Source organism: Pelophylax lessonae, assembly GCF_965119305.1.
Source record: "Pelophylax lessonae genome assembly, chromosome: 3".
NCBI lineage: Eukaryota > Metazoa > Chordata > Amphibia > Anura > Ranidae > Pelophylax > Pelophylax lessonae.
In genome coordinates, this window is record NC_138770.1 from 636752732 (window position 1) to 636776496 (window position 23765).

At 44.1% G+C, this 23765-nt stretch overlaps 1 protein-coding gene across 1 annotated transcript in view; it reads left to right on the forward strand.

Moving 5' to 3' along the window:
• PLEKHH2 (pleckstrin homology, MyTH4 and FERM domain containing H2) overlaps positions 1-23765 on the forward strand; it is a 263489-nt gene that overhangs the window by 17943 nt on the left and 221781 nt on the right. Inside the window, exon 2 of the mRNA XM_082249839.1 lies at positions 7487-7616. Coding sequence (XP_082105965.1) covers positions 7494-7616 — 123 coding nt within the window. The 5' untranslated portion in view covers positions 7487-7493. The remainder of the gene's footprint in view (positions 1-7486; positions 7617-23765) is intronic.

Below are 23765 nucleotides of genomic sequence, written 5' to 3' on the forward strand. Positions count from 1 at the left end.
GTAGACATGCTACATTATTGGCTGAGAAATGCTGAAGAAAATAATATGAAACTGGGACTGGTGTAACTGGTGTTACATCAGGCTTGTAGAGATCAATGGTATTACCCTAATCTACATGTATCAAACACAAGGCTTGAATCTGGCCCTCCAGGCCATTTCATGTGGTCCTCCCACCTCTCCTACAGCTGCAGCATGTCCCTCATCTCCGCCCCCACCTTGTCTCAGCAGTTGGCAGCAGAGAAGAGGATATAACTCCTCCTACAGATCCTGCACGTGCAGCTACCTAGAGGCTCGTCTCTGATCAAAGTCTTCCCCAACCCCATCTCAGCAGTTGGCAGCAGAGAAGAGGACAAAACTCCTCCACCAGATCCTGTGCTCTCCGTGCAGCTGCAGCACCCCTTTGTCTCCACCTTCCCTGGTCTCAGCAAACTGCGGCAGCTGACTCCAGCCCTCCTCTAGTCCTACTTCAGACCCTGCACTTTCTGTTTCCAAGCTCTGCCCCCAGCTTCTTTAGCACAAGGAGTATATTTATATAGTCTCACAGAGACAATTTGCCCTTTGAGGGCAACCATATTGCTGATGCGGCCCGTGCTGAAATTGAGTTTAACACCCCTGCCCTAATCAATGTTCCCACTACAGCCTGCTGAGGTCCAAGGGCTGCACATTGTATACCAAAGGGTTGCATGCGGACCACAGGTTGGGCACCAAGGGTATAAAGCCTCTTCTTTTGCCATTCATGCTTTGCACCACATTGTTAACACAGTGACACTTGCTTTAGGCTTATATTTTGAGCCTGATGTTTGCTCTCTTGTATTAAAGAATGTATTAACCGCTCCCGGACCGCCCGCCGCCGATTTACAGCGGCAGGGCGGCCCTCCTGCGTGAAACGACGTAGACCTACGTTGGTCGCGTGCCTGCAGCTAGGGGGCGAGCACGCGCCGCCGGCGGTGCGCTCTCGCCCCCCTCGGCAGCGGGGACTCCGATGCACGGGGCAGGCTCCGATTGCCGCGTGACACCCGCGATCGTTCCCCACTGAGAGAGAAGAACGGTCAGCTGTGGTAAACACAGCTGACCGTTCTTCTCCCTGGAATGATCACAGAGCACCTGTGATCCTTCTATATAGGAACACAGGTCGCTGTGATCATTTCACAAGCCCCCCCCCCCCATACAGTTAGAAACATGCCCCTAGGTACACATTTAACCCCTTGATCACCCACGGCGTTAACCCCTTCCCTGCCAGTGTCATTATTACAGTAACAGTGCATATTTTTAGCACTGATTACTGTAGTAATGTCACTGGTCCCCCCAAAAGTGTCAAAAATGTCAGTTAGGGGTCCGATCTGTCCGCCGCAATGTCGCAGTCCTGCTAAAAATCACAGATCACCATTACCACTAAGGAAAAAAAAAACAATAAAAATGACATAAATCTTTCCCATAGTTAGTAGACGCGATAACTTTTGCGCAAACCAATCAAAATACGCTTATTTTTCCAAAAATATATAGCGGAAAACAAAATGGCCTAAAATGTTAAAAAATTTTGATTTTTGCATTTTTTTTTTTTGTCATATAGCAAAATGTGAAAAATATTGTTTTTTTTTTTTTTTTTTTTCAGAATTGTCGCTCCTTTATTGTTAATAGCGTAAAAAATAAAAATCGCAGAGGTGATCAAATACCACCAAAAGAAAGCTCTGTTTGTGGGAAAAAAAGGAAATCAATTTTATTTGGGTACAGCGTCCCACGACTGCACAATTGTCCATTAAAGTAACGCAGTGCCGAATTGCAAAATATGGCCTGGTCATTAAGGGGGAAAATCTTCCGGTCCAGAACTGGTTAACCACACAGTAAATAGTCAATATATTCCTCTAAGCTCTGGATGGATTTATGGTGTCACGTTATGTTATGGTGATGTCGGCCTTGGACATACCAACAATTCATCCATCCTCAGACATTTGTTGACATAGAGTTCAGTCTTCTGACCATGTAGATTCAACTGAACACAACAGATGTCATTCATTCTAAGTACACTATGAAGGATTACATTTTTGTGTTTATTCTTAAAGTGTTACTAAACCCACAACAGTGAAATCAGCCTTTATATACAGTAAAGCATGCTTGTTATACTCACTGTGGAACCTAAGACTCTGCATTGTGTAAAAAGGCTGTTTGATCCTGTCTTCTCTCAATCCATCTCCTGATAGCACAGAGCCTTGGAGGCACTCTGCACATGCTCAGTTTGGTGAGTATTGCTAGAGATTTTTTTTTTCTTTTCAGGGAGGGTGCATGTGATTAGCGGAGGGCCAATCACCGCTATCTAGACAGAGGGTCAGGGGTCATACAGCCTCATAGGACAGTCAGGGGAGAATGCAAACTACTTCTACAAGCTTTAACCAGTGTTCAGCCAGACACTGGTAGAAGTCACAAGACTTCTACTTCTACTGAGTGGACCAGGCCATTTTTTGCGATTTGGCACTGTGGTCATTTAATGGTTAATTGCGCGGTTGTGCAAAAATCCAAATAAAATTAATGTCCTTTTTTTCCCACAAACAGAGCTTTCTTTTGGTGGTATTTGATCACCTGTGCGGTTTTTATTTTTTGCGCTATAAACAAAAAAAAGAGCGACAATTCTGAAAACAAAAAAAAAAACAATATTTTTCACATTCTGCTATATAACATCCCCAATAAAAAAAAAAAATGTAATAATCTAATTTTTTCATAATTTTAGGCCAATTTGTATTCTGCTACATATGTTTGGTAAAAAAAATTCCAATAAGCGGATTTTGATTGGTTTGCGCAAAAGTTATCGCGTCTACAAACTAGGGGAAAGATTTATGTCATTTTTATTTATTTATTTATTTTTATACTAGTAATGGCGGCGATCTGCGATTTTTAGCAGAACTACGACATTGTGGCGGACAGATCGGACCCCTAACTGACATTTTTGGGGGTACCAGTGACATTACTACAGTAATCAGTGCTAAAAATATGCACTGTTACTGTAATAATGACACTGGCAGGGAAGGGCACAGGGGCGATCAAAGGGTTAAGTGTATGCCTAGGGGGTGTTTTCTAACTGTGAGGGGGATGGGCTTGTGGAATCAACACAGGGACCTGTGATCCTATATAGGAGGATCACAGGCGCTCTGATCTGATTCCTGAGAGAACAACTTTGGGTGGCCTGTGAGCAAATACAGCCTGTCCAGTCATTCACACAGGTGCATAAATATGAGCTGCTTTCAGATCCATAACACAGAATCCAAAAATCTGTGTCTAACAACATGTGCTTTATTCTCGGTTGACATTACTGCCACCTGAAAGTTGTGCGACTTGCTGTGCGACTTTGCTAGGCGACTTGAGTACTACTTTTACTTGTGCAGGTATGCAGAAATAACAGCATGCAGGAAGATGCCATGCACTGTCTGGGTAATCTTCCTGTAATGTCGGATCCAAATCACATCAGATCTCCGATCTCGGTAAAGAGTCTACTGACGTAGGCTTTTTACCATGTGACCAGCTGTGTCCAATCACAGCTGGTCACATAGTAAATAGGAAGAGCCGTTGATCGGCTTTCCTAAGGCTGGCCATACACTATACAATTTTCTTGTTCAACTTTCCTTTAGATTTACCAAAACCATGTAATATAGGGTCAAACCTAAACACTTTCAATTTGTATGCAGTCAAGCAGGCCCTTGCACTACATAGTTTAAGGTAAATCTAAAGGAAATTGAATAAGAAAATTGTATAGTGTATGGCCAGCCTTAGTTCGTGCCTGACTGACAGGCACGAGTAGAGGAGAGCTGATCTGCGGGGGGGGGGGGGGTTTCTGCACTGGTAATCAGAGCATTGATTACCAGTGCAGACCCTTGGGGGGGGCGGGGGGTGCCACTAGAACCACCAGGGATGCCCACCCATGACCCCAGGAATGCCCACCATGGCTACCAGAGATGGCAATCAGGGCTCAGGGAGTCGGCCAGTGACCCCTCCCCATCAGTGCTGCCCGCCAGTGCCCTCCCCATACGTGCTGCCCACCAGTGCCCATCATTACCATCTATCAGTGCCGCCCACCAGTGCCCAGTATTGCCCACCAGTGCTGCCTATCAGTGCCCATCAGTGCCACCTATCAGTGCCATCTATCAGTACCCAGTGCTGCCTATCAGTGCCCATCAGTGCCACCTGTCAGTGCCCACCAATACCGCCTATCAGTGCCCACCAATGCTGCATATCAGTGCTACCTATAAGTGCCACATATCAGTGCCCATCAGTGCTGCCTATCAGTGCCGCATATTAGTGCCACCCCATCCGTGCCACCCCATCAGTGCCTCCTCATCAGTGCCTGTCACTTCAGCCTCATTAGTGCTCATCGGTGCAGGAAAAAACGTATCTATTTACAAAATTGTATAACATAAACAAAAAAATTTTTTTTTCTTCAAACTTTTTGGTCTTTTTTGTTTTGTTTTGCAAAAAAAGTTGCGGCGATCAAATACCACCAAAAGAAAGCTCTATTTGTGGGGAAAAAATGACATAAATTTGGTTTAGGTACAGTGTTGCATGACCGTGCAATTGTCATTCAAAATGCAACAGAGCTAAAAGCTGAAAATTAGCCTGGGCGGGAAGGGGTGAAAGTGCCCTGTATTGAAGTGGTTAAGGGGGAAAATCTTCCAGTCCAGAACTGGTTAAACACATCTATAGGCATATTTACTAATCATTTTCATCCTAGAAAACTCATTTGTATTAAAGAAACCTTTTTTACGGCTGTGTGAATGAGCCCCTTAAATATAATAGTCAACGTTAAAGAAGAATTCCAGGCGTGGATATTTTATACATTTTTACATTGTTCCAGCTTGGATCAATGTAACTCTGTATATACAATGCCTGGCTGATCCCCCCGGGAATCTGGACACTGCTACTCCAGTGATCTCCACTTGCTTCTGGGTCCTGTGCCAATTGGCTGCCCTGCTGTATTCTGAACATAGGAGGTTGGTGGCTCAGCACTAGATGCTTTGCATTGTCTGAATGAACACAAAGCATTCTCTGATTGGATAAAGTTGGAAAATGGTGTCGCCACCCGCCTCTCCATCCTGTCAAATCAGAGTTTTGAGAATTTTGAGTAGAGATACACTTTAAGGCTTTAATTAAGACGTGCAGCTAACAAAGCTACTCCTCTGAAAAGTGAGCTGCGATGGATCACTTTTCAGAGGGCATGTATGGTGACAGTACCACCTGCTTTATGCAACACGCCCCTTATCTTTTGCCATAGCTGCAAAGCAAAGCCTTACAACTGTGGTATGGGTATAGCTCTGAGTGGCTGCACTGATTTGTTAAGGTGAGCGGTTGGGGTACAGTAAGTCTAAGTATGCGGTTGATGCGTTTTTTAAGGCACATTTTGCAGTGCATTTTGCGTTTTTAAACCCGCGTTTTTGCATGCAGTTTTCATGCATTTTTAGTTTTGTGTGTTGTGTTTTTTTTTTTTTTTTTTTTTTAAACACACTGTATATAGCTGATTGCAAAGGAGCGGCCCGGGAAGTCGACCTCTGCGTCGTTAACAACCGATGAGTCATCACTTGGGATCCCCCCCAAATCCATACCAGACCCAGCAGGTCAGGAATGGGAGAGGACGAGCGAGCGCCCCCCCGCCCCCCCCCCCCCCCCTGAGCCATACAAGGCGGCACCCCCCTCTCCCAAAGCAATTTGTCCCCGTGTTGATGAGGACAACAAAGCCCTCTTTCCCACAATACTTAGCTGTAATTGTGGGGGTTTGTCAGAATCTGGAAGCCCCCTTTAACAAGGGGGTCCCCAGATCCTGCCAACCTCATGTGCATGAGTAAGGGGCGGTGACTTCACAAGGGGGACATCATGGGGTGCCCCCCCTTACCTATTTAAGAACTGCCAGATGGAGGAGTGGGCAGTTGGCGGTTAGCCTTCGATGAGTATGGAGTTTTGTTTTTTTTTCGGGTCCGACAGGTGGTGTGATTGACGATGGATCTACATCGGGGGACATTATTTTTGGATTTTTATTAAAGGAATTGTCAAAAACTGTGTTTGTGTTTTTTTTTTTTCTATGTTGCACTTTTTTTGGTGAATGAGTAGGGGTACAATTTACCCCATACTCATTCACATAGGGGGGCCAGGATCTGGGGACCCCCTTGTTAAATGGGCTTCCAGATTTCGATAAGCCCCCACAACCCTGGGCTGCCCCAAAGGACCCCCCTCATGTTGAGGGCATGCAGCCTAGTATGGTTGTGTACAGCACTGATTACTGCAGTAATGTCACTGGTACCCCCAAAAGTGTCAAAAATGTCAGTCAAGGGTCCAATCTTGTCGCAGTCCCGCAAAAAAATCGCAGATCGCCGCCATTACTCGTTAAAAAAAAACAATAAAAATTACAAAAATCTTTCCCTTAGTTAGTAAACGCAATAACTTTTGCGCAAACCAATCAAAATACGCTTTTTGCGATTTTTTTTACCAAACATATGTAGCAGAAAACAAATTGGCCTAAAATGTTAAAAAATTTTTACATTTTTTTGGGGGGGAATCTCATATAAAAAAATGTGAAAAATATTGTTATTTTTGCAAAATTGGCGCTCTTTTTTTGTTTATAGCGCATGATCAAAAAATCGCACAGGTGATCAAATACCACCAAAAGAAAGCTCTGTTTGTGGGAAAAAAAGGACGTCAAATTTGTTTGGGTACAGCGTTGCACGACCAGCGCAATTGTCCGTTAAACGTTAAAGTTACGCAGTGCCGAATCGCAAAATAGGCCCTGGTCAGGAAGGGGGTAAAATCTTCCGGGGCTTAAGTGGTTAAAAAGGGAAAAAAATGCAAAACATATCAAAAACGCAACACTTGCGTTTCTGGTGCGACTTCATTCAAGTCTATTACACGCAAAACGCAATCTGCTGCGGGAAAAATAGTCCCGGACCCTTTCCAAAAACGCACCGACTGCAAAGCGCAAAGCTGTGAACGTGTACCATAGGAACCTATGTTAAATGGATTGCAAAATGCAAAAACGCACCAAATAGCACACAGGTGTGAACATAGGGTAAAGGTACTCTCCACCTCATCCAATCAAAGAGTACTTTGCATTTATAATAAAAAAAAGTTTTTGAGTAGAAATATACTTTATCGGTTAACAAAGCTGCTACCTGTGGATTGCTTTTCAGAGGACATTTGATAGGATCATGTTGGGTCATGTTTCGTTCAACTGCTTGCTTTTACTGACCCCCCCCGCAGCCCATGTGAAGGAGCCCTTACAGGTATCATTGCTAACAATCTGACTTTCTTTCCTTGTCTTTCCTTGTATGTGTTGTCTGCTGTATATCAGCCGGCCTGGCACGGTGATCTTTTCTCGGTGTAGAAGTAGCCGGATTCAGCTCGGCCTCACAGATGGCTCATTGTAGTAGCAGATCCACTACAGGAAGTAGAGGAGGGAGCATTGCCTCTGTCACAGAGTGACCACTCATGCTGTTTGTATGTGTTTCTCCTCTTGTAGAGAAAGCATGGCAGAGCAGCTGGAATGTGACGGCTCCATAGACTGGGAACAGCGATGTATCACTCTGGAATCGCAACTAATGAAGTTTCGGATCCAGGCCAACAGGATCAGGGAGCTGCTGGCAGAGAAGGTAAGGTCACATGACTATTCGTATTTAAAGGAACGAAAGGCACGAAGCCAGTGCCGAACGATGAATCCATCCCGTCATCGAACATCACAGAGCGGGGGCAGGATGGGATTTCTGCGATCGCTGAGCAAACTTGTCACAGATGTTTCTGTGTGATCCCAATGACATAAATAACAAGGACATCGGAAATGGAAGAAAAAAATTGTATTCTTTTTTATTTTAAATTAAAAAAGGTTCAAAAATGACATGCACACTGGGCGCTTTTAAAGCTGCTGTTAGGGGAGTCAGGCATTTTTCTTTTACTGCCTCTAAACGCCCCTCCATGTTAGCTTATGGGGGGAGATTTACCAAAACTGGAACACACAGCATCTGGTGCAGCTGTGCATAGTAACCAATCAGCTTCTAACTTTAGCTTGTTCAATAAGCCCCGGTTCACATGAAAATTTTATGTGGATCAGAGGTGATTTGATAAGCAGAGATTTGCGCGTCATGTAAAAAAGCATTATTTCCAATAAAGGCTGTTCCTATATATGCAATGCGAATTTGATTCGGTTCAAAAATGGGTCCTGTGCGAGTTTAGTGTGGTGCGAATTTCAGCTTCATAGACTTCTATGGGACCGGATTGAATTCGCAGTATAGTGTTCACATCACTGCGATTTTTTTTTTTTTGCCTAGATTTTATAAAAAAAAAAAAATCAGCACTAAATTCGCATAGAAACTGCACATGCTAAGCAGAACTCGCATTTCTTTTACATGGCACTGTGTACCTCTTAAATTTGCACTGCATCAGTGTGAACCAGGGCTAAGTGCCAGTTCACACATATGCGATGTGAGACATCGCATGTGATTCGCACTGCACTGCTATGCAAATCACATGCAAAGTCTGTGCGATGTGAATTCAGCCATACAGATAGCATGGCTAAATTTGCATTGCATTCGGACCGAAGTTGCGCCGGACTCTTTTTTTGGTCCGCACCAGAATCGGATCGCATGGGTGTTCACACCTAGGCAATCCGATTCCTGTCTGAACTGACAGTTCGCATTGCGATATGCAAACTAATCTGGGGGTGTCGGTAACTTTGTATTTCAAAGAGAAAAGGAAGAATCAGCGCAAGATGTCCCTACTGGATGAACCATAAATGTAGGAATAAAACTGATAAGAAGATAAATGATTCTTAAACTCTTCTAAAATCATAAATGTGCAAACCTCAAGTGCTTATTATGTGAAATAGAGGTTGATGACAAAATACTTATACAAAGATGTAAAAGGTGCTACTATGAATAATTAATTAAGATCTTGGAAAGAAAGCTTTTTAATAAGATAATAAATGAAGTGATGTGAAAAAATCAAGTGAGTGCCCTCTGAAGAGTGAACCCCTACAACCAAAGGTTGCATAATGGGTATGTGAATAAAGTGAAATTGTTTGTTGAAATAATAAATGAAGTGATAAATATAATTGGGTAAGTGCCCTCTGAAAGGTGAACCCCTACAACCAAGCAGGTTGTACAGAGGGTATATGAAATAAAGTTGAAGATGTGCCAGTAAAAATAGCAAATGAACAGCAATAAATGTGCCAGTGAATTAGCAAGTAAATAACAATCTGTTGATTTTCAAGTGTCCCAAAAAAAATTGGATAAATGATATATGTCTCCAATGAAAAATCCCGCAATCGGGAAAAGAAGAGGGATAAAACAGTGCACAAAACCTGTGCCTAAAAAAAGGGGGTGAAAATGAATAATTTAAAATAAATGTTCATAAAAGTGCAGTGAAATAGAATGCTGCCGGTGACAACCCAGTGCGAAACTTTCGTGAGCTAGGAAATCCACATAAGTGTGTAATGGCCGCTCACCTCCATTAACACTCAAACGAGCGTCTCAGGTATGTAAGGTCAACCTGCAGACCCTCCAGATCAAATTTCCAATCAATCAAACTCCTCCAATAAGAGTACACTGGATATGTTGAATAGATGGGATGGTATACTTTCTCTAATAACCTCCGGTATAAAGAGATGGCTGTGTACTTCCTGGGATACTCATTTACCAGAAGAAAATGATAAAGGGGACTCTCATAGTGTAGTAAGTTTTAACGGCTTTAATTAGTCAAATAAAATTGCACTTACACTTAAGTAGAGAGATATCAACATAAAAATATTGCAGGGGATCCCGCTGTTGCGGTCCGTTCCTCTAATTCCGGTCTCGGCCATAGACCGGAAGTGACGTCACCACGGCTTCTCCCGACACGTTGCGTCACAAAATCACGTGACTTTATCAAGGGGATTTTAGAAGAGTTTAAGAATCATTTATCGTCTTATCAGTTTTATTCCTACATTTATGGTTAATCCAGTAGGGACATCTTGCGCTGATTCTTCCTTCTCTCTTTGATTTACTTTGTATGTGGTGACACTAAGGAATTAGCTGCAGAGTCCGGGTGCTCCATTTTGCAAATCAGCTCCCTCCTTATTCCCGCCCTTTTTTCTAGTGGTAGCGCATAGATTTATTTTCCTTTATATTCCTTGGTAACTTTGAATTGACACTCCCAGCAGTTCGTATATGGCAGTGTGAACTGCCTGTGAGTTGGGTGCCATGCGGGAACCCGCAGTGGGTTCACAGGGTTTCCGCATCGCACCAGTGTGAACCGGCACATAAGCTTTGACAATAAAACCTAGAAGCTGATTGGTTACCATGCGCAGCTGCACCATATTCAGGAGAAGAGTGCGGAGTGTATAGGGGTGGGTAGTATGTGCAGGAGAGGAGTGCGGAGTTTATGGAGGTGGGTAGTATGTACAGGAGAGGAGAGCAGAGTGTATGGAGGTGCGTAGTATGTGCAGGAGAGGAGTATGGAGTGTATTGAGGTGGTAGTATGTACAGGAGCGGAGTGTATGGAGTTGAGTAGTATATGCAGGAGAGGAGTGTGGAGTGTATGGAGGTGGGTATTATGTGCTGGAGAGGAGAGCAGAGTGTATGGAGGTGTGTATTATGTGCAGGAGAGGAGTGTGGAGTGTATGGAGGTGTGTATTATGTGCAGGAGAGGAGTGCCGAGTGTATGGAGGTGGGTAGTATGTGCAGGAGAGGAGAGCAGAGTGTATGGAAGTGGGTAGTATGTACAGGAGAGGAGAGCAGAGTGTATGGAAGTGGGTAGTATGTACAGGAGAGGAGTGCAGAGTGTATGGAGTTGAGTAGTATATGCAGGAGAGGAGTGTGGAGTGTATGGAGGTGGGTATTATGTGCTGGAGAGGAGAGCAGAGTGTATGGAGGTGTGTATTATGTGCAGGAGAGGAGTGTGGAGTGTATGGAGGTGGGTATTATGTGCAGGAGAGGGGTGTGGAGTGTATTGAGATGGGTGGTATGAGCAGGAAAGGGGAGCAGAGTGTATGGAGGTGTGTATTATGTGCAGGAGAGGAGTGCCGAGTGTATGGAGGTGGGTAGTATGTGCAGGAGAGGAGAGCAGAGTGTATGGAAGTGGGTAGTATGTGCAGGAGAGGAGTAGGGAGTGTATGGAGGTGAGTAGTATATGAAGGAGAGGAGTGTGGAGTGTATGGAGGTGGGTATTATGTGCTGGAGAGTAGAGCGGAGTGTATGGAGGTGGGTATTATGTGCAGGAGAGGAGTGTGGAGTGTATGGAAGTGGGTATTATGTGCAGGAGAGGAGTGCGAAGTGTATGAAGGTGAGAAGTATGTGCAGGAGAGGTGTGTGGAGTGTGGAGGTGGGAAGTATGTACAGGAGAGGAGTGGGAAGTGTATGGAGGTGGGTAGTGTGTGCAGGAGAGGTGTGTGGAGTGTATGGAGGTGGGTAGTATGTACAGAAGAGGGGTGTGGAGTGTGGAGATGGGTAGTATGTACAGAAGAGGAGTGTGGAGGTGGGTAGTATGTACAGGAGAGGGACAGGAACTTGCCTGCAGTTGCCAACTTGTCCTCTGGCAGAACCTTCCTGACATGGCCCCCTCCCAATGGGCAGCCTCCGGATGCCCAACTGGGCTAGTTATCCGGGTGGGTCTGTTTAAATGTTTGGATGAGTCTCCTGGCGTGGATGTTGTCTTCGGATTCCCAAGAATTATCCTTGGGACCATATCCCTTCCATTTGATCAGGAACAGGATTTGGTTTCCTCTTTTCCTGCAGTCCATAATTGCCTCAGCTTCATATTCTTCTTCTCCGCCTACTATCGTTGGCTCGGGTGGGCCAAAATTTTGTTCCGGAAAGGGTCGGGAGAGGCGGGTTTTAGTAGGGTCACATGAAAGACTGAGTGGATCCTAAAGGAGGCTGGTAATTCCAATTCATAAATCACATTATTGATCCTTCTCTTCATTGAGAATTGCCCCACAAATGTAGGTCCCAACAGGCTAATTTTAAGTTGGTCGTGGACAACCATACCTGATCGCCAGGTTCCAGAATTAATTCCCCACGCCTTTTCCTGTCAAACGTCTTTTTGTTGTACTCCTGTGCCTTGGTTATTGCTTCTTGTAACAGCTTGTTGTTGGTTTCCAGGAAGGTTACTGTTTCTAGCACACCTGGAACAGAGCATTCAGGGATTGTGCTGGGTAGAAATGACGGGTGAAAGCCGTAGTTGGCAAAGAATGGAGATTGCTTGGTAGCAGAGTGGTTGGAGTTGTTGTAGGCAAATTCAGCTAGAGGAAGTAATGATATCCAGTCATCTTGGTAAAAGGAAGAGAAGCAGGGTAGGTATTGCTCTAGGGTTTGGTTGGTCTTTTCCGCCTGGCCATTGGTTTGGGGGTGATCGGCCGAGGAGAAGGACAATTCAAACTCCAGGGTTCTCGAGAGGGCTTTCCAAAGTCTTGAAGTGAATTGCATCCCTCGATTGGATACAATGTTGGCTGGGACTCCATGGAGCCTCACAATTTCCTTGATAAAAATCCGTGCTGTTTCCAGAGCAGATTTCATAGGTAAAAAATGTGCCATTTATGACAAACGATCAACGACTACATAGATGGTTGTGTAACCTTCTGAAGGATGGAGTTCCACGATGAAATCCATCGAGATCATTCTCCATGGTCTGTCCGGGATTGGCAGTGGTTGAAGCAGATCCCATGCTTTGGTCCTGTTACCCTTGTTTCAGGCACATGTGGTGCATGTTTCCACATATTTCCTGCAGTCCTTATCCAGATGGGGCCAACAGAATGTACGCTGAACCAGTTCAATTGTCTTACTGGCTCCAAAATGACCTGCTAATGCGTGGTCTTGGCATAAGCTCAGAACAGGGACACGTACTTCTTCTGGGACAAAGATTTTATCTTGATTGCATAACAGTCCATCCCTTATTTGTAAGGATGTCTCAGGGGAAGCGGAAACTCCTACCGAGGCTTGTCTAATTTTGGAGAAAATGTCCTCTTGTAATAAGAGAAAGTTTCCAGAGGAAAGAATGGTGTCAGGAGGCTCTGTTCCCTCAGGCTCACCAAACATGCGAGAGAGGGCGTCAGGTTTGGTATTTTTTGACCCGGGCCTGAAGGCTATGTGGAAGGAAACCTCGATAATAACAATGCCCACCGGGCTTGACATGGCCTCAGACATTTTGCTGTCCTCAAGTACTCAAGATTTTTATTTTCTGTAAAAAAGAGTATGGGGTAAGCTGCCCCTTCCAGGAGGTATCTCCATTCTTTTAGTGCAGCTTTAATTGCAAGAAGTTCACGGTCCCCTACATCGTAATTATTTTATGCCGGTGAAAGTTTGCGTGAAAAGAATGCAACTGGGTGCAGAAGGGCTTTGGCCCCCTGGCGTTGAGAAAGTACAGCTCCTACTGCTGATTCTGATGCGTCAACCTCCAACACGTAGGGTATGGTTGGATCGGGATGTCTTAGAATGGATGCAGAGGTAAACAGTTGTTTAAGAGTCTGGAAAGCGGATTGAGCTTCGGGAGTCCAGGAAAACCGGTTGCTATGATTGGTCCACTGTGTGATGGTAGAAATTATGGCTGATGGTGACAGTTGCTACCACAAATATCTCTGTATGACTTTTCAGCTGACAGCCACGGGAGGGAGAGGGGGAAAAGCGGCTGTCCCCCATGTCCTCCTCCTCCTCTGGCCTGGGGGGGATGTCTCAGGATGGAGAGTCGAAGAAGGAGCCGGTAAATATGTCATTTACCGACCCCTTCCTTTATTGAATTGGATACAGTGAGCGATCGCTACTGATCACTCCTGTGTTCTGTGATAACCGAGCAAAGTAAACCGCCGTGTAACACTAGGCACATCAAACTCTTGAATGGTAATATATTTTAATCACCAGAATAAGTGATTATTCTGGCCAATTAAATGAATTAACGCCCAAACAATTGATGCGTCTAAAGGTGTCTAGATGCATCAAGCGTTTTTCTGCCAAAATGTTGCTTCTAGATGTACTGATAGTGCCTCTAAAAGAGGAAAGGCGTCTATGAGAGATGAGTAAACACCCTGTGTAAATGAGGCCTTATAACTTTTTGTATTTTTTATGTCCCGGTTCATACTATAACCCGCATGTAATCGCACAGAAACGGTACTGCATTCCTGTGCAAGTTACATGCAATTCAGTACGATGTGATTTAAACCTATTCATTTTGAATGGGCTTAAATTACACCGCATCGCACAATAGAAGTGCAGGCACAACAACCAGATCACATGGTCCTTTTGTACCATGCGATCCAGTGCAGGCGAACCGCACTGCTCTTGCGATCCTTTTGTAGTGTTCTTACGACACCCACAGCAAATTGCGAACACAATGCGATTGCAATGCAGTGCGGGCAACGTGCAGGGATCGCTGTGTTTCCCGCACCACATATGTGTGAACCTAAGCTTAGTCTTTCCCAAGAAAAAAGTACCTGCATTTCAATTATAAGATAAAGTATTATTTTTTAATCAACCCTTTTGTTTCCAGGTCTGACAGCGGGGGGGTTACACACACATTTCTGTGGCTGCAGCCACTGGGATTGTGTGTAAATCCGACAGGCACTGTCATGTGGAAGTAATAGGATGGCCGCACTGCCACCCAATTGCCTCAACCCCCCCCCCCCCCCCCCCCAAAAGCAGTAGTTGCAATTTTTTATGTCCCATGTTTTTTTTGAAAAAAAAAATGTTTGTGTATTTTTTTTCAAAAAATATTGATTTGAAAAACATTTGTGCAAAAATTGCAGGACATGAAAAATGTGCAACTACCGTTTTTTTTTTTTTATTATTAACCACTTGCTGCCTGCCCACTGACAAATGATGGCGGAGCGGTGCGACTCTCATTCTGGGACGACAATTTTTTTTTTCTAGTAAAAAATAAAAAATCCAGTAGTGATTAAATACCACCAAAATAAATTTGTGTGAAAAAAATAATAAAAATACCATTTGTGTACAGCATTGCATGACCGTGCAATTGTCATTCAAAGTGCGACCGCACCAGGGGCTGACTGGCAACTTTTGGCCCAGGGGGCAAGTACAGACCAGAGGCCCATGGTGCACCGATCCGACCCCCCTCCCATTCTCCCTCTTCCCGGCCTCCTCCTGACCCCTATTCCAGGCTGAATCTCCACTCCCGGTACTCTCTACTCACTGGCCGAATCCAGGTTCCCGATCTGGTCAGCAGGGGGCAGTTGGGGGGAGCTGGGACAGCTCAGTCCGGGCTGCCTGAGGTAGGAGAGTTTCCAGTGGGGCATGGAAATGGCCTCTGCTCACACACAGGTGCAGCCCTTTTACAGAGCATCAGAGTGGCCCAGGGTCAATTGCCCCCCTGCCCTCTGGCCCAGTCCACCCCTGGACAGCACTGAAAGCTGAAAATTGGCCTGGGCAGGAAGGGGGTGAAAGTGCCCTGTAGGTTAAGTGGTTAAATATATCAACACAGACAGTGCTGACAGGGAAATCCCTCCTGCCGAGCAATTTTCTTCTCTCGGCATTAGAAGACACTGATTATAGCTAGCAGCTATTGCAGCCGCTAGTAATAAACACAAGAGAACTGGGTTGCTGCCATGTGATTGGCTGTTTAGCAATTTGTTTTACCAAGCAATTCAACCGGTGTACCTTAGACAATATTTGCTTATCCCAGAGTTCAGCATTAAAGAGTTTTGTGTTTTGGAGTAGCAGAATTGTACTACATCATGCTGGCATCTCACCTACCATCCATAACCAGCAACCCCCACCGATTCCTGCTGATTGCATTATCGCTATCTTTGAAGGGAATTTGCTGGCTCAGCCTCTTCCTGTTGGAGCAGAACTATCCATATTTCTGCCTCTGATTCATCTCCTTCTATGAGGAACGTCACTCTTGGCGTACAATGACATGGATGCCATGTGAGATATCATCAGGCTAAGCCTCTTCATGTTACGCCTTGCTGGGAGTTGTTTTATATCATCAGATGAAGAGGTCTCTCTTACAGTAGCACAGCGTGAAAACATGAAACATAACTCAACAATTATCGTCGCTCATAATATTATCAAATGACAATGTAGCAAAACCAAAGCGGCATTGGCAAGCTGACTTATGTCCCCATCAGGGACACTAGTGAACCTCAAAAGGGTCTGGTTTGTTCTTAAGCGTTCCAAGTAATCCACCCTCTCCTTTTGCACAATCATAGAATTTTTTTTGTTTTTTTGGAAATACCTTTTTAAATTCAATCTGCCCCCACAAAGTGAGAATAATATACCCCAGATGCCCAATAACTCTTGGGAAAATCCCATCACACATCTCTAGAGGTTTTGGGGCAAACTAGAACACGCTCAAGGGAATTCAAAACGGCCCTAACGACTGTTTTCTGGCAGCAGTTCCCTTAACCACTTTACCACCGGAGGATTTTCCTGCTTTACGTCCAGGCCACTTTTTGCAACTTGGCACTGTGCGACCTTAACTGACAATGGTGCAGTCATGCAACGCCGTACCCAAACCTAAATTTACGTCCTTTTTTTCCCACAAACAGAGCTTTCTTTTGGTGGTATTTGATCACCTCTGCACTTTTCATTTTTTGCGATATTAATAAAAAAAAGAGCGAAAATTTTGCGAAAAATTGACATTTTCTACTTTGACAGTTAAAAAATATCCAATATATTCAATTTTTGTCATATATTTAGGCCAAAATGTATTTAGCTACATGTCTTTGACAAAAAAAATCACAATGAGCGTATTTTTAACCGCTTTAAGACCGGAAGATTTTACCCCATTCCTGACCAGGCCATATTTTGCGATTCGGCACTGCGTTACTTTAACGGACAATTGCGCGGTCGTGCGACGCTGTACCCAAATTAAATTTATGTCCTTTTTTCCCCACAAATAGAGATTTCTTTTGGTGGTATTTGATCACCTGTGCGATTTTTACTTTTTGCGCTATAAACAAAAAAATAGCGACAATTTTGAAAAAATAACAATATTTTCCCATTTTTTATATGAAATTCCCCCCCAAAAAAATGTAAAAATCCAATTTTTTTAACATTTTAGGCCAATTTGTTTTCTGCTACATATTTTTGGTAAAAATTTTTTTTGCCGGACTGCGACATTGCGGCGGACAGATCGGACCCCTAACTGACATTTTTGACACTTTTGGGGGTACCAGTGACATTACCACAGTAATCAGTGCTATAAATATGCACTTTTACTGTAATAATGACACGGCCAGGGAAGGGGTTAACTTTATTGGTGATCAAGGGGTTAAATGTATGCCTGGTGCTTACTGACGTGTGTGGGAGGAGGGGACTGTGTGACACAGGCACAGATCGCAGGTTCAGCTATGCTGAATCCTTAATCTGTCCCTGCCTGTCACATGTGTAAACAAAGCGGGTGGATTTCTTCACTCGATCCCCAACGATCGGGGAAGAGCGGTAGTGATCACCGCCTCTCCTGTTGTGTCTGATCGAGCGAGAAGGGGAGGAGTCCAGCGGCGTAGGTCTACGTCGCTGGAAGATAACGAGGCCCCTTTGCCGCAGTACCAGCTCAGTAAGCGGTCGGCAAGTGGTTAAAGTGAACGTAAACCCTTCCATACACCCAGTGAAGGGTCTATCCTCAGGTGATACACAGAGATGAAACAAATCCTCCTACATAAGTTGTACCTGTTTATCTGCAGTTTTATCTTCTCTACATCCGTTCAAAGTCCAGGATTTTAGACGAATCTGAATTTATTGTTTTTAAAAGAAGAAATTGTTACACATACACTTATACAATATACCTAAACAGTATTACACAACCATGTCCTGGCATAGATAGATTTAATGTTAATTAGCTCTTCAAAAATAAATAATAAATACATTACCAAAATATTAAAACATATAATAAAAACATATCTGAACATCAAAGCTTAATAAACCCTAACTTATAAGGAAAATAGTAAAATCAAATTTAAGGCCTTAAAGTGTAGTGTTTACCTATCCCGGGCCTCGCCTATGTCCTAAGTCCCGTGTCTGTTAGGGAGATTCACCCTGTGACTGTACTCACCGTCACTGGGAGTGAAAGACAGATACTTGATGGACACTGAGAATATGGTTTGGATAACTTCAAATGGGAGAGTAATATTTATCAACAATATCTCTCAAGAAATATGAAGATTTGATCCCACTTTACACTGTGAGACCTATAGCCTGTTGACATGAAGTCTGTGACTCCTAAATACTCCAAGCAATGCTTTAGATGTGTATTCCATGTACTTCAATGTAGGAGACGGACGGACTGTCACTGGCAGGCTCTCCCTATTATCTATCTATTGAGGTGTGATGTGGATTGTGTTAAGTCTGTCTATTCTATTGTTAAATGTTAATGACCTCACATTGTTTCTGTCCAGATGGCTAGATAATAAGTTCAGGTTATTTCTATTTCTGTATACAATTTCATCTGAATATGATAATGTAATCAGGCAACCCCTGACCTGTGTGTGGTAATCTGATCAGGAGGAGGAGATCCATGTTGTGTATAAAAAGACTGTTTAATAAACTGAGATTCCAGTAGAAGCTAAGTTGTCGGCTAGCTTTGTATGTAGGGCGGCTGGGAAAATCTGGTATCTATGTTCATGACTGGGACGAAGCCGTATACTGACGGAAGTCCACAAGTACAGTGTGGGTTTCGGTTCTGTTACTCTCCTATTTGTCCTCTTTACTGTTAGCGCCGAAAGTTGAATCCCAAATTTTGGTTTGTCACCAGAACTGGAATAGAGGGGGAAACCTTTCAATGGGCACAGTAGTTCTGATAACCCAGTGGTAGAAGAATTCACTTACTTTAGGGGGCGGATTTCCTTCCTCTTCCTGTTTTGGCTATGCCTGATGTATGTGTGATGGTGCTGGACTAATCAGAGTGAAAAATTATTCAGATGGATCTACCTTAAAGTAATTTTTCCTTCAAAGAAACAGACCTGTGATCCTTGTAGTCTAGTATGGGTGGACCCTGTTCTGGTCCTAAGCTGCTACCTCTCTATTAGATGTGTACGACGGAGGGTCTGGTACAAATCTTCATCTCACCTAAAGGACTTTTTAAAGGACTTTTTAAAACATTTATTAGGTAAGAGCATCAAATATAGCAAACACGCTTCGGGGAAAAGTCCACCCCCTCTTCCACTGAGGCGTAAGCAGTGACAGAATGCATGAAGTGAACTGTGTTAAGAGCTTGATGAAGACTAGCATCTCAACCAGCCATCGGGAGATGCTACAGTGCCTTGAAAAAGTATTCATACCCCTTGAAAGTTTCCACATTTTGTCATGTTACAACCAAAAATGTAAATGTATATTTAATTGGGTATTATGTATTGGCCAACACAAAGTGGCACATAATTGTAAAGTGGAAGGAAAATTATAAATAGTTATAAATAGTTTTCAACATTTTCTTTACAAATAAATGTCTGAAAAGTGTAGTGTGCATTTGTATTTGGCCCCCCTGAGTCAATACTTTATAGAAACCACCTTTCCCTGCAATTACAGCTGTCTTTTTGGGGATGTCTCTTCTAGCTTTGCACATCTAGAGAGTAACATTTTAATTTAACAGTAACAGCAATTTTCAAGTCTTGCCACAGATTCTCAATTGGATTTAGGTCTGGACTTTGACTGGGCCATTCTACCACAATATGCTTTGATCTAAACCATTCCATTGTTGATCTGGCTGTATGTTTAGGGTCGTTATCCTGTTGGAAGGTGAACCTCCGCCCCAGTCTTATGTCTTTTGCAGACTCTAACAGGTTTTCTTCTAAGATTGCCCTGTAATTGACTCCATCCATCTTCCCATCAACTCTGACCAGCTTCCCTGTCCCTGCTGAAGAAAAGCATCCCCACAACATGATGCTGCAACCACCTTGTTTCACGGTGGGGATGGTATGTTCAGGGTGATATGTAGTGTTAGTTTTCCACAACACATAGCATTTTTCTTTTTGGCCAAAAAGGTTCAATTTTGGTCTCATCTGACCAGAGCATCTTCTTCCACATGTTTGATGTGTCCCCCACATGGCTTCTCGCAAACTACAAACAGGACTGCTTATGGCTTTCTTTCAACAATGGCTTTCTTCTTGCCACTCTTCCATAAAGGCCAGATTTGTGGAGTGCACAACTAATAGTTGTCCTGTGGACAGATTCTCCCACTTGAGCTGTGGATCTCTGAATATCCTCCATACTTACCATGGGCCTCTTGGCTGCTTTTCTGAATAATGCTCTCCTTGCCCGGCCTGTCAGTTTAGGTGGACGGCCATGTCTTGGTAGGTTTCCAGTTGTATACTCTTTCCGTTTTTGGATGACGGATTGAATAGTGCTCCGTGAGATGTATAAAGCTTGGGATATTTTTTTATACCCTAACCCTGCTTTAAACCTCTCTGCTATTTTATCCCTGACCTGTTCTTGGCCTTCATGATGCTGTTTGTTCACTAAGGTTCTCTTACAAACCTCTGAGGGCTTCACAGAACAGCTGTATTTATACTGAGATTAAATTACACACAGGTGGACTCTATTTACTAATCAGGTAACTTCTGAAGGCAATTGATTCCATTAAATTTTAGTTAGGGGTATCAGAGTTAAGGGGACTGAATATATTAAATGCACGCCACACTTTTAGACCCCGTTCACACTGGGGCGACGCTACTTGCCGGGGCGACCTCACAGGTCGCGGTGCGGTGACCTCGGAGCGGCCGGCACGGACTTCATAACATTGAAGTCAATGCAGGTCGCTCCGGGTCGCCCCAAAGAAGCTCCGGACCCTTTTTCTAAGTCGGAGCGACTTGTGTCGCTCCTATTAGAACGGGTCCCCAGCAGGCGACCTACGGCCGGGTCGCCTGACAGGTCGCCCCAGTGTGAACGGGGTCTTAAGATATTTATTTGTAAAATATTTTGAAAAACATTTATCAGTTTCCTTCCACTTCACAATGATGTTCCACGTTATGTTGGTCTATCACATAAAATTCCGATAAAATACATTTATGTTTTTGGTTGTAACATGACAAAATATGGAAAATTTCAAGGGGTATGAACACTTTTTTCAAGGCACTGTAGTATTATTAAAGTCTTAACACAGGTCCCTTAGTGCATCCTTTCCTGATTTTATTAACTTTAACTGCTCAAGCCCTGATGAAGGGGAAGGCTTTTTTTTCCTCAAAAAGCATTGGCCTTTACTTCCTGTCCCAAAACCAAAACTTTTTTCGGATATGTAGAGAGGAGCGCCTGTTACAAAAGGTAATCTCAGGTGAAGGACTTTTTGAAAACTTTAATGGGTAAGAGCATCAAATACAGCCAGCATGTTTCAGGGGGGGAAAGCCTTCCCCCTTCCTCAGGGCATAAGCAGTCTGTGTTAAAAAAAAATTACGACAGAATGCACTAAGTGAATTGTGTTAAGGGTTGATGAAGACTAGTGTCTCAAGCCTTAAAGCGGTAGTATACTAAAAAAAAAAAACCCTGCAAGACAAAGGCATAATGAGCTAGTATGCATCGCATACTAGCTCATTATGAAATACTTACCTTAGAATGAAGCCCCGATATGGACCCGCGGACACCGCTGTGGGAGCTGACATGATCCCTCGGCGTCTCTTCCGGGTTCGGCGGCTCCGGCGCTGTGAGTGGCCGGAGCCACGATGACGTCACTCCCGCGCATGTGCATTTCCGGCACTTCCCGGCAAGAAACGCTGAAGGTCCGCCGGACCTTCAGAGCGCATGCGCCGCTCACGTCAGCGGCTGCATGCAGTGCAAATATCTCCTAAACCGTGCCGGTTTAGGAGATATTATTGTACCTAGAGGTAAGCCTTATTATAGGCTCACCTGTAGTTAAAAGTCACAAAAGCGGTATACTACCGCTTTAAAGCCTCGTTTTTTTTTTTGTTCAACCCAGCAGGGCTGAATGAAAAAAAAACTGACAGCTCAGGTCAGAGCCACTGTTCTAACTATCCAACGTTAGTACAGTGTTCTCCCCTGCTGTCCTATTGTCATCTGGCAGGGGGGCGGCCCCAGCCAGAACACTCTGGTCAGTGCTGTCAGCCATTGGGTCAGAGCACTGATCAGGAGCCGATTGGCAAACCTTTTTCGGTAATGCCTCTTTATAAAAGCCAGTTGGCTTCTGTCCGACTAACTCCAGTACACGCAGGCTGGTTTCTACTGAACTTGCCGATGCCGCCCAACAATCGGCCTGTGTGTACCAGGCTTTAGTTTAACCAGAAGACACTAGTATTTATCAAGTCTTACTACAAGATCTTTAGTGCATTCATTTGTAATTTTATTAACATCAACAGCTCAAGCCCTGAGGAAGGGGGAGCCTTTTCTACCTGTCCCTTCACTCCCTGTCCCATAGCCAAAACTTTTGTGGATGTATACAAAGAAGCACCTGGTAAAATGTTAATTTCACTTGAAGGACATTTTGAAACATTAAGAGGTTAAGAGGAATTAATATATCCAACATGTTTTGGGAAAAAGCCCCCCCCCCCCCCCCCTCCTCAGGGAAAAGGTGAAGACTAGGGACTCAACCAGCTGCCTTTAGTGCCATCAGGAGACACTAGTCTTCGTTAGAGGCGCTTTTCCACTGCATGGAACCGAACGGTTCGGCTCGCTTTTGTGCTTTTCCACTGCTGGTACCGCATGGTACGGTGTAGGAACGGTTCGGTACGGTACGGTACGGTGGCGCTTTTCCACTGCATGGAACCGAACGGTACGGCTCTCAAAAACAGTACCACCTCGATTGTGTTTCCAAGAGGTACCATACCCGGTACCATATCCCACAATCCTTTGAATGCAGTCACTACTAGCCACTGATTGGTCAGAGAATCCCACCCACCCCGTTTTTATCCCACCCACTTAACTTTAGTACTACTTTAGTGGAAAAGCAAACCATACCGTACCGTACCGAACCGTTCCAACACCGTACCATGCGGTACCAGCAGTGGAAAAGCAAACCGGGCCAAGCAGGGCCGAGTAGAGCAGAGCCGGTACTTGCAGTGGAAAAGTGGCATAAGTCTTACCATAAGTGCATTATTTTGTGATTTTATTAACTTTAACTGTTCAAGTTCTGAGGAGGGGGGGGGGCTTTTTTCCCCCCTAAATACATTGGCCTTCACTCGCTGTCCCATAGCCAAAACATGTTTGGGTGTGTACAGAGGAGCTCCTAGTACAAATGTTAATATCACTTGAAGGGCCTTTTGACACGTTTAATGTTTAAGAGCATTAAATACATCCAACATGTTTTGGGAAAAAGCCTTCTCCTTCTTTGAGTGCTTAAGCAGTCAATGATAAAAGGGGCTCTTGTCTCCACAAAAAAAAAATTAAGTCAGTAGCTACAAACACTGTAGCTACAAAAAAAACACTGTAGCTACATAAAATTAGGTCAGTAGCTACAAACACTTTCCTGTCCAGGGATCCAGAGATGTCTGCACCTGAATTGTTTCTTCAATCAGCTTTGGATGCAGGCACTGGAATCTTCACCAAGGAAAACCTGCAGTGAAGCCTTCAGGCTTCATAGCCGGTTTCCTACTGCACATGCGTGAGCCACACTGTGCTTTCTGAATGGTCCCGCCATCCTGTGTGTGTCCCAGGAGTTAGCGGTGGGAAGGATGAGGGTAGAGTTGCCACCTCATCCCTTTAAAACAGAACACAAATTAATTACACAGGTTCTGAGGCTAATTTAATGCAGAGAAGGCTCCAAGTGAGTTTAATTACCACCTTAATCAGCCACAGAACCTGTGTAATTAATATGTGTTCTGCTTTAAAGGGATGAGGTGGCAACCCTAGATGAGGGGCTGGACATACTTGTAGAATGCCGCAGCA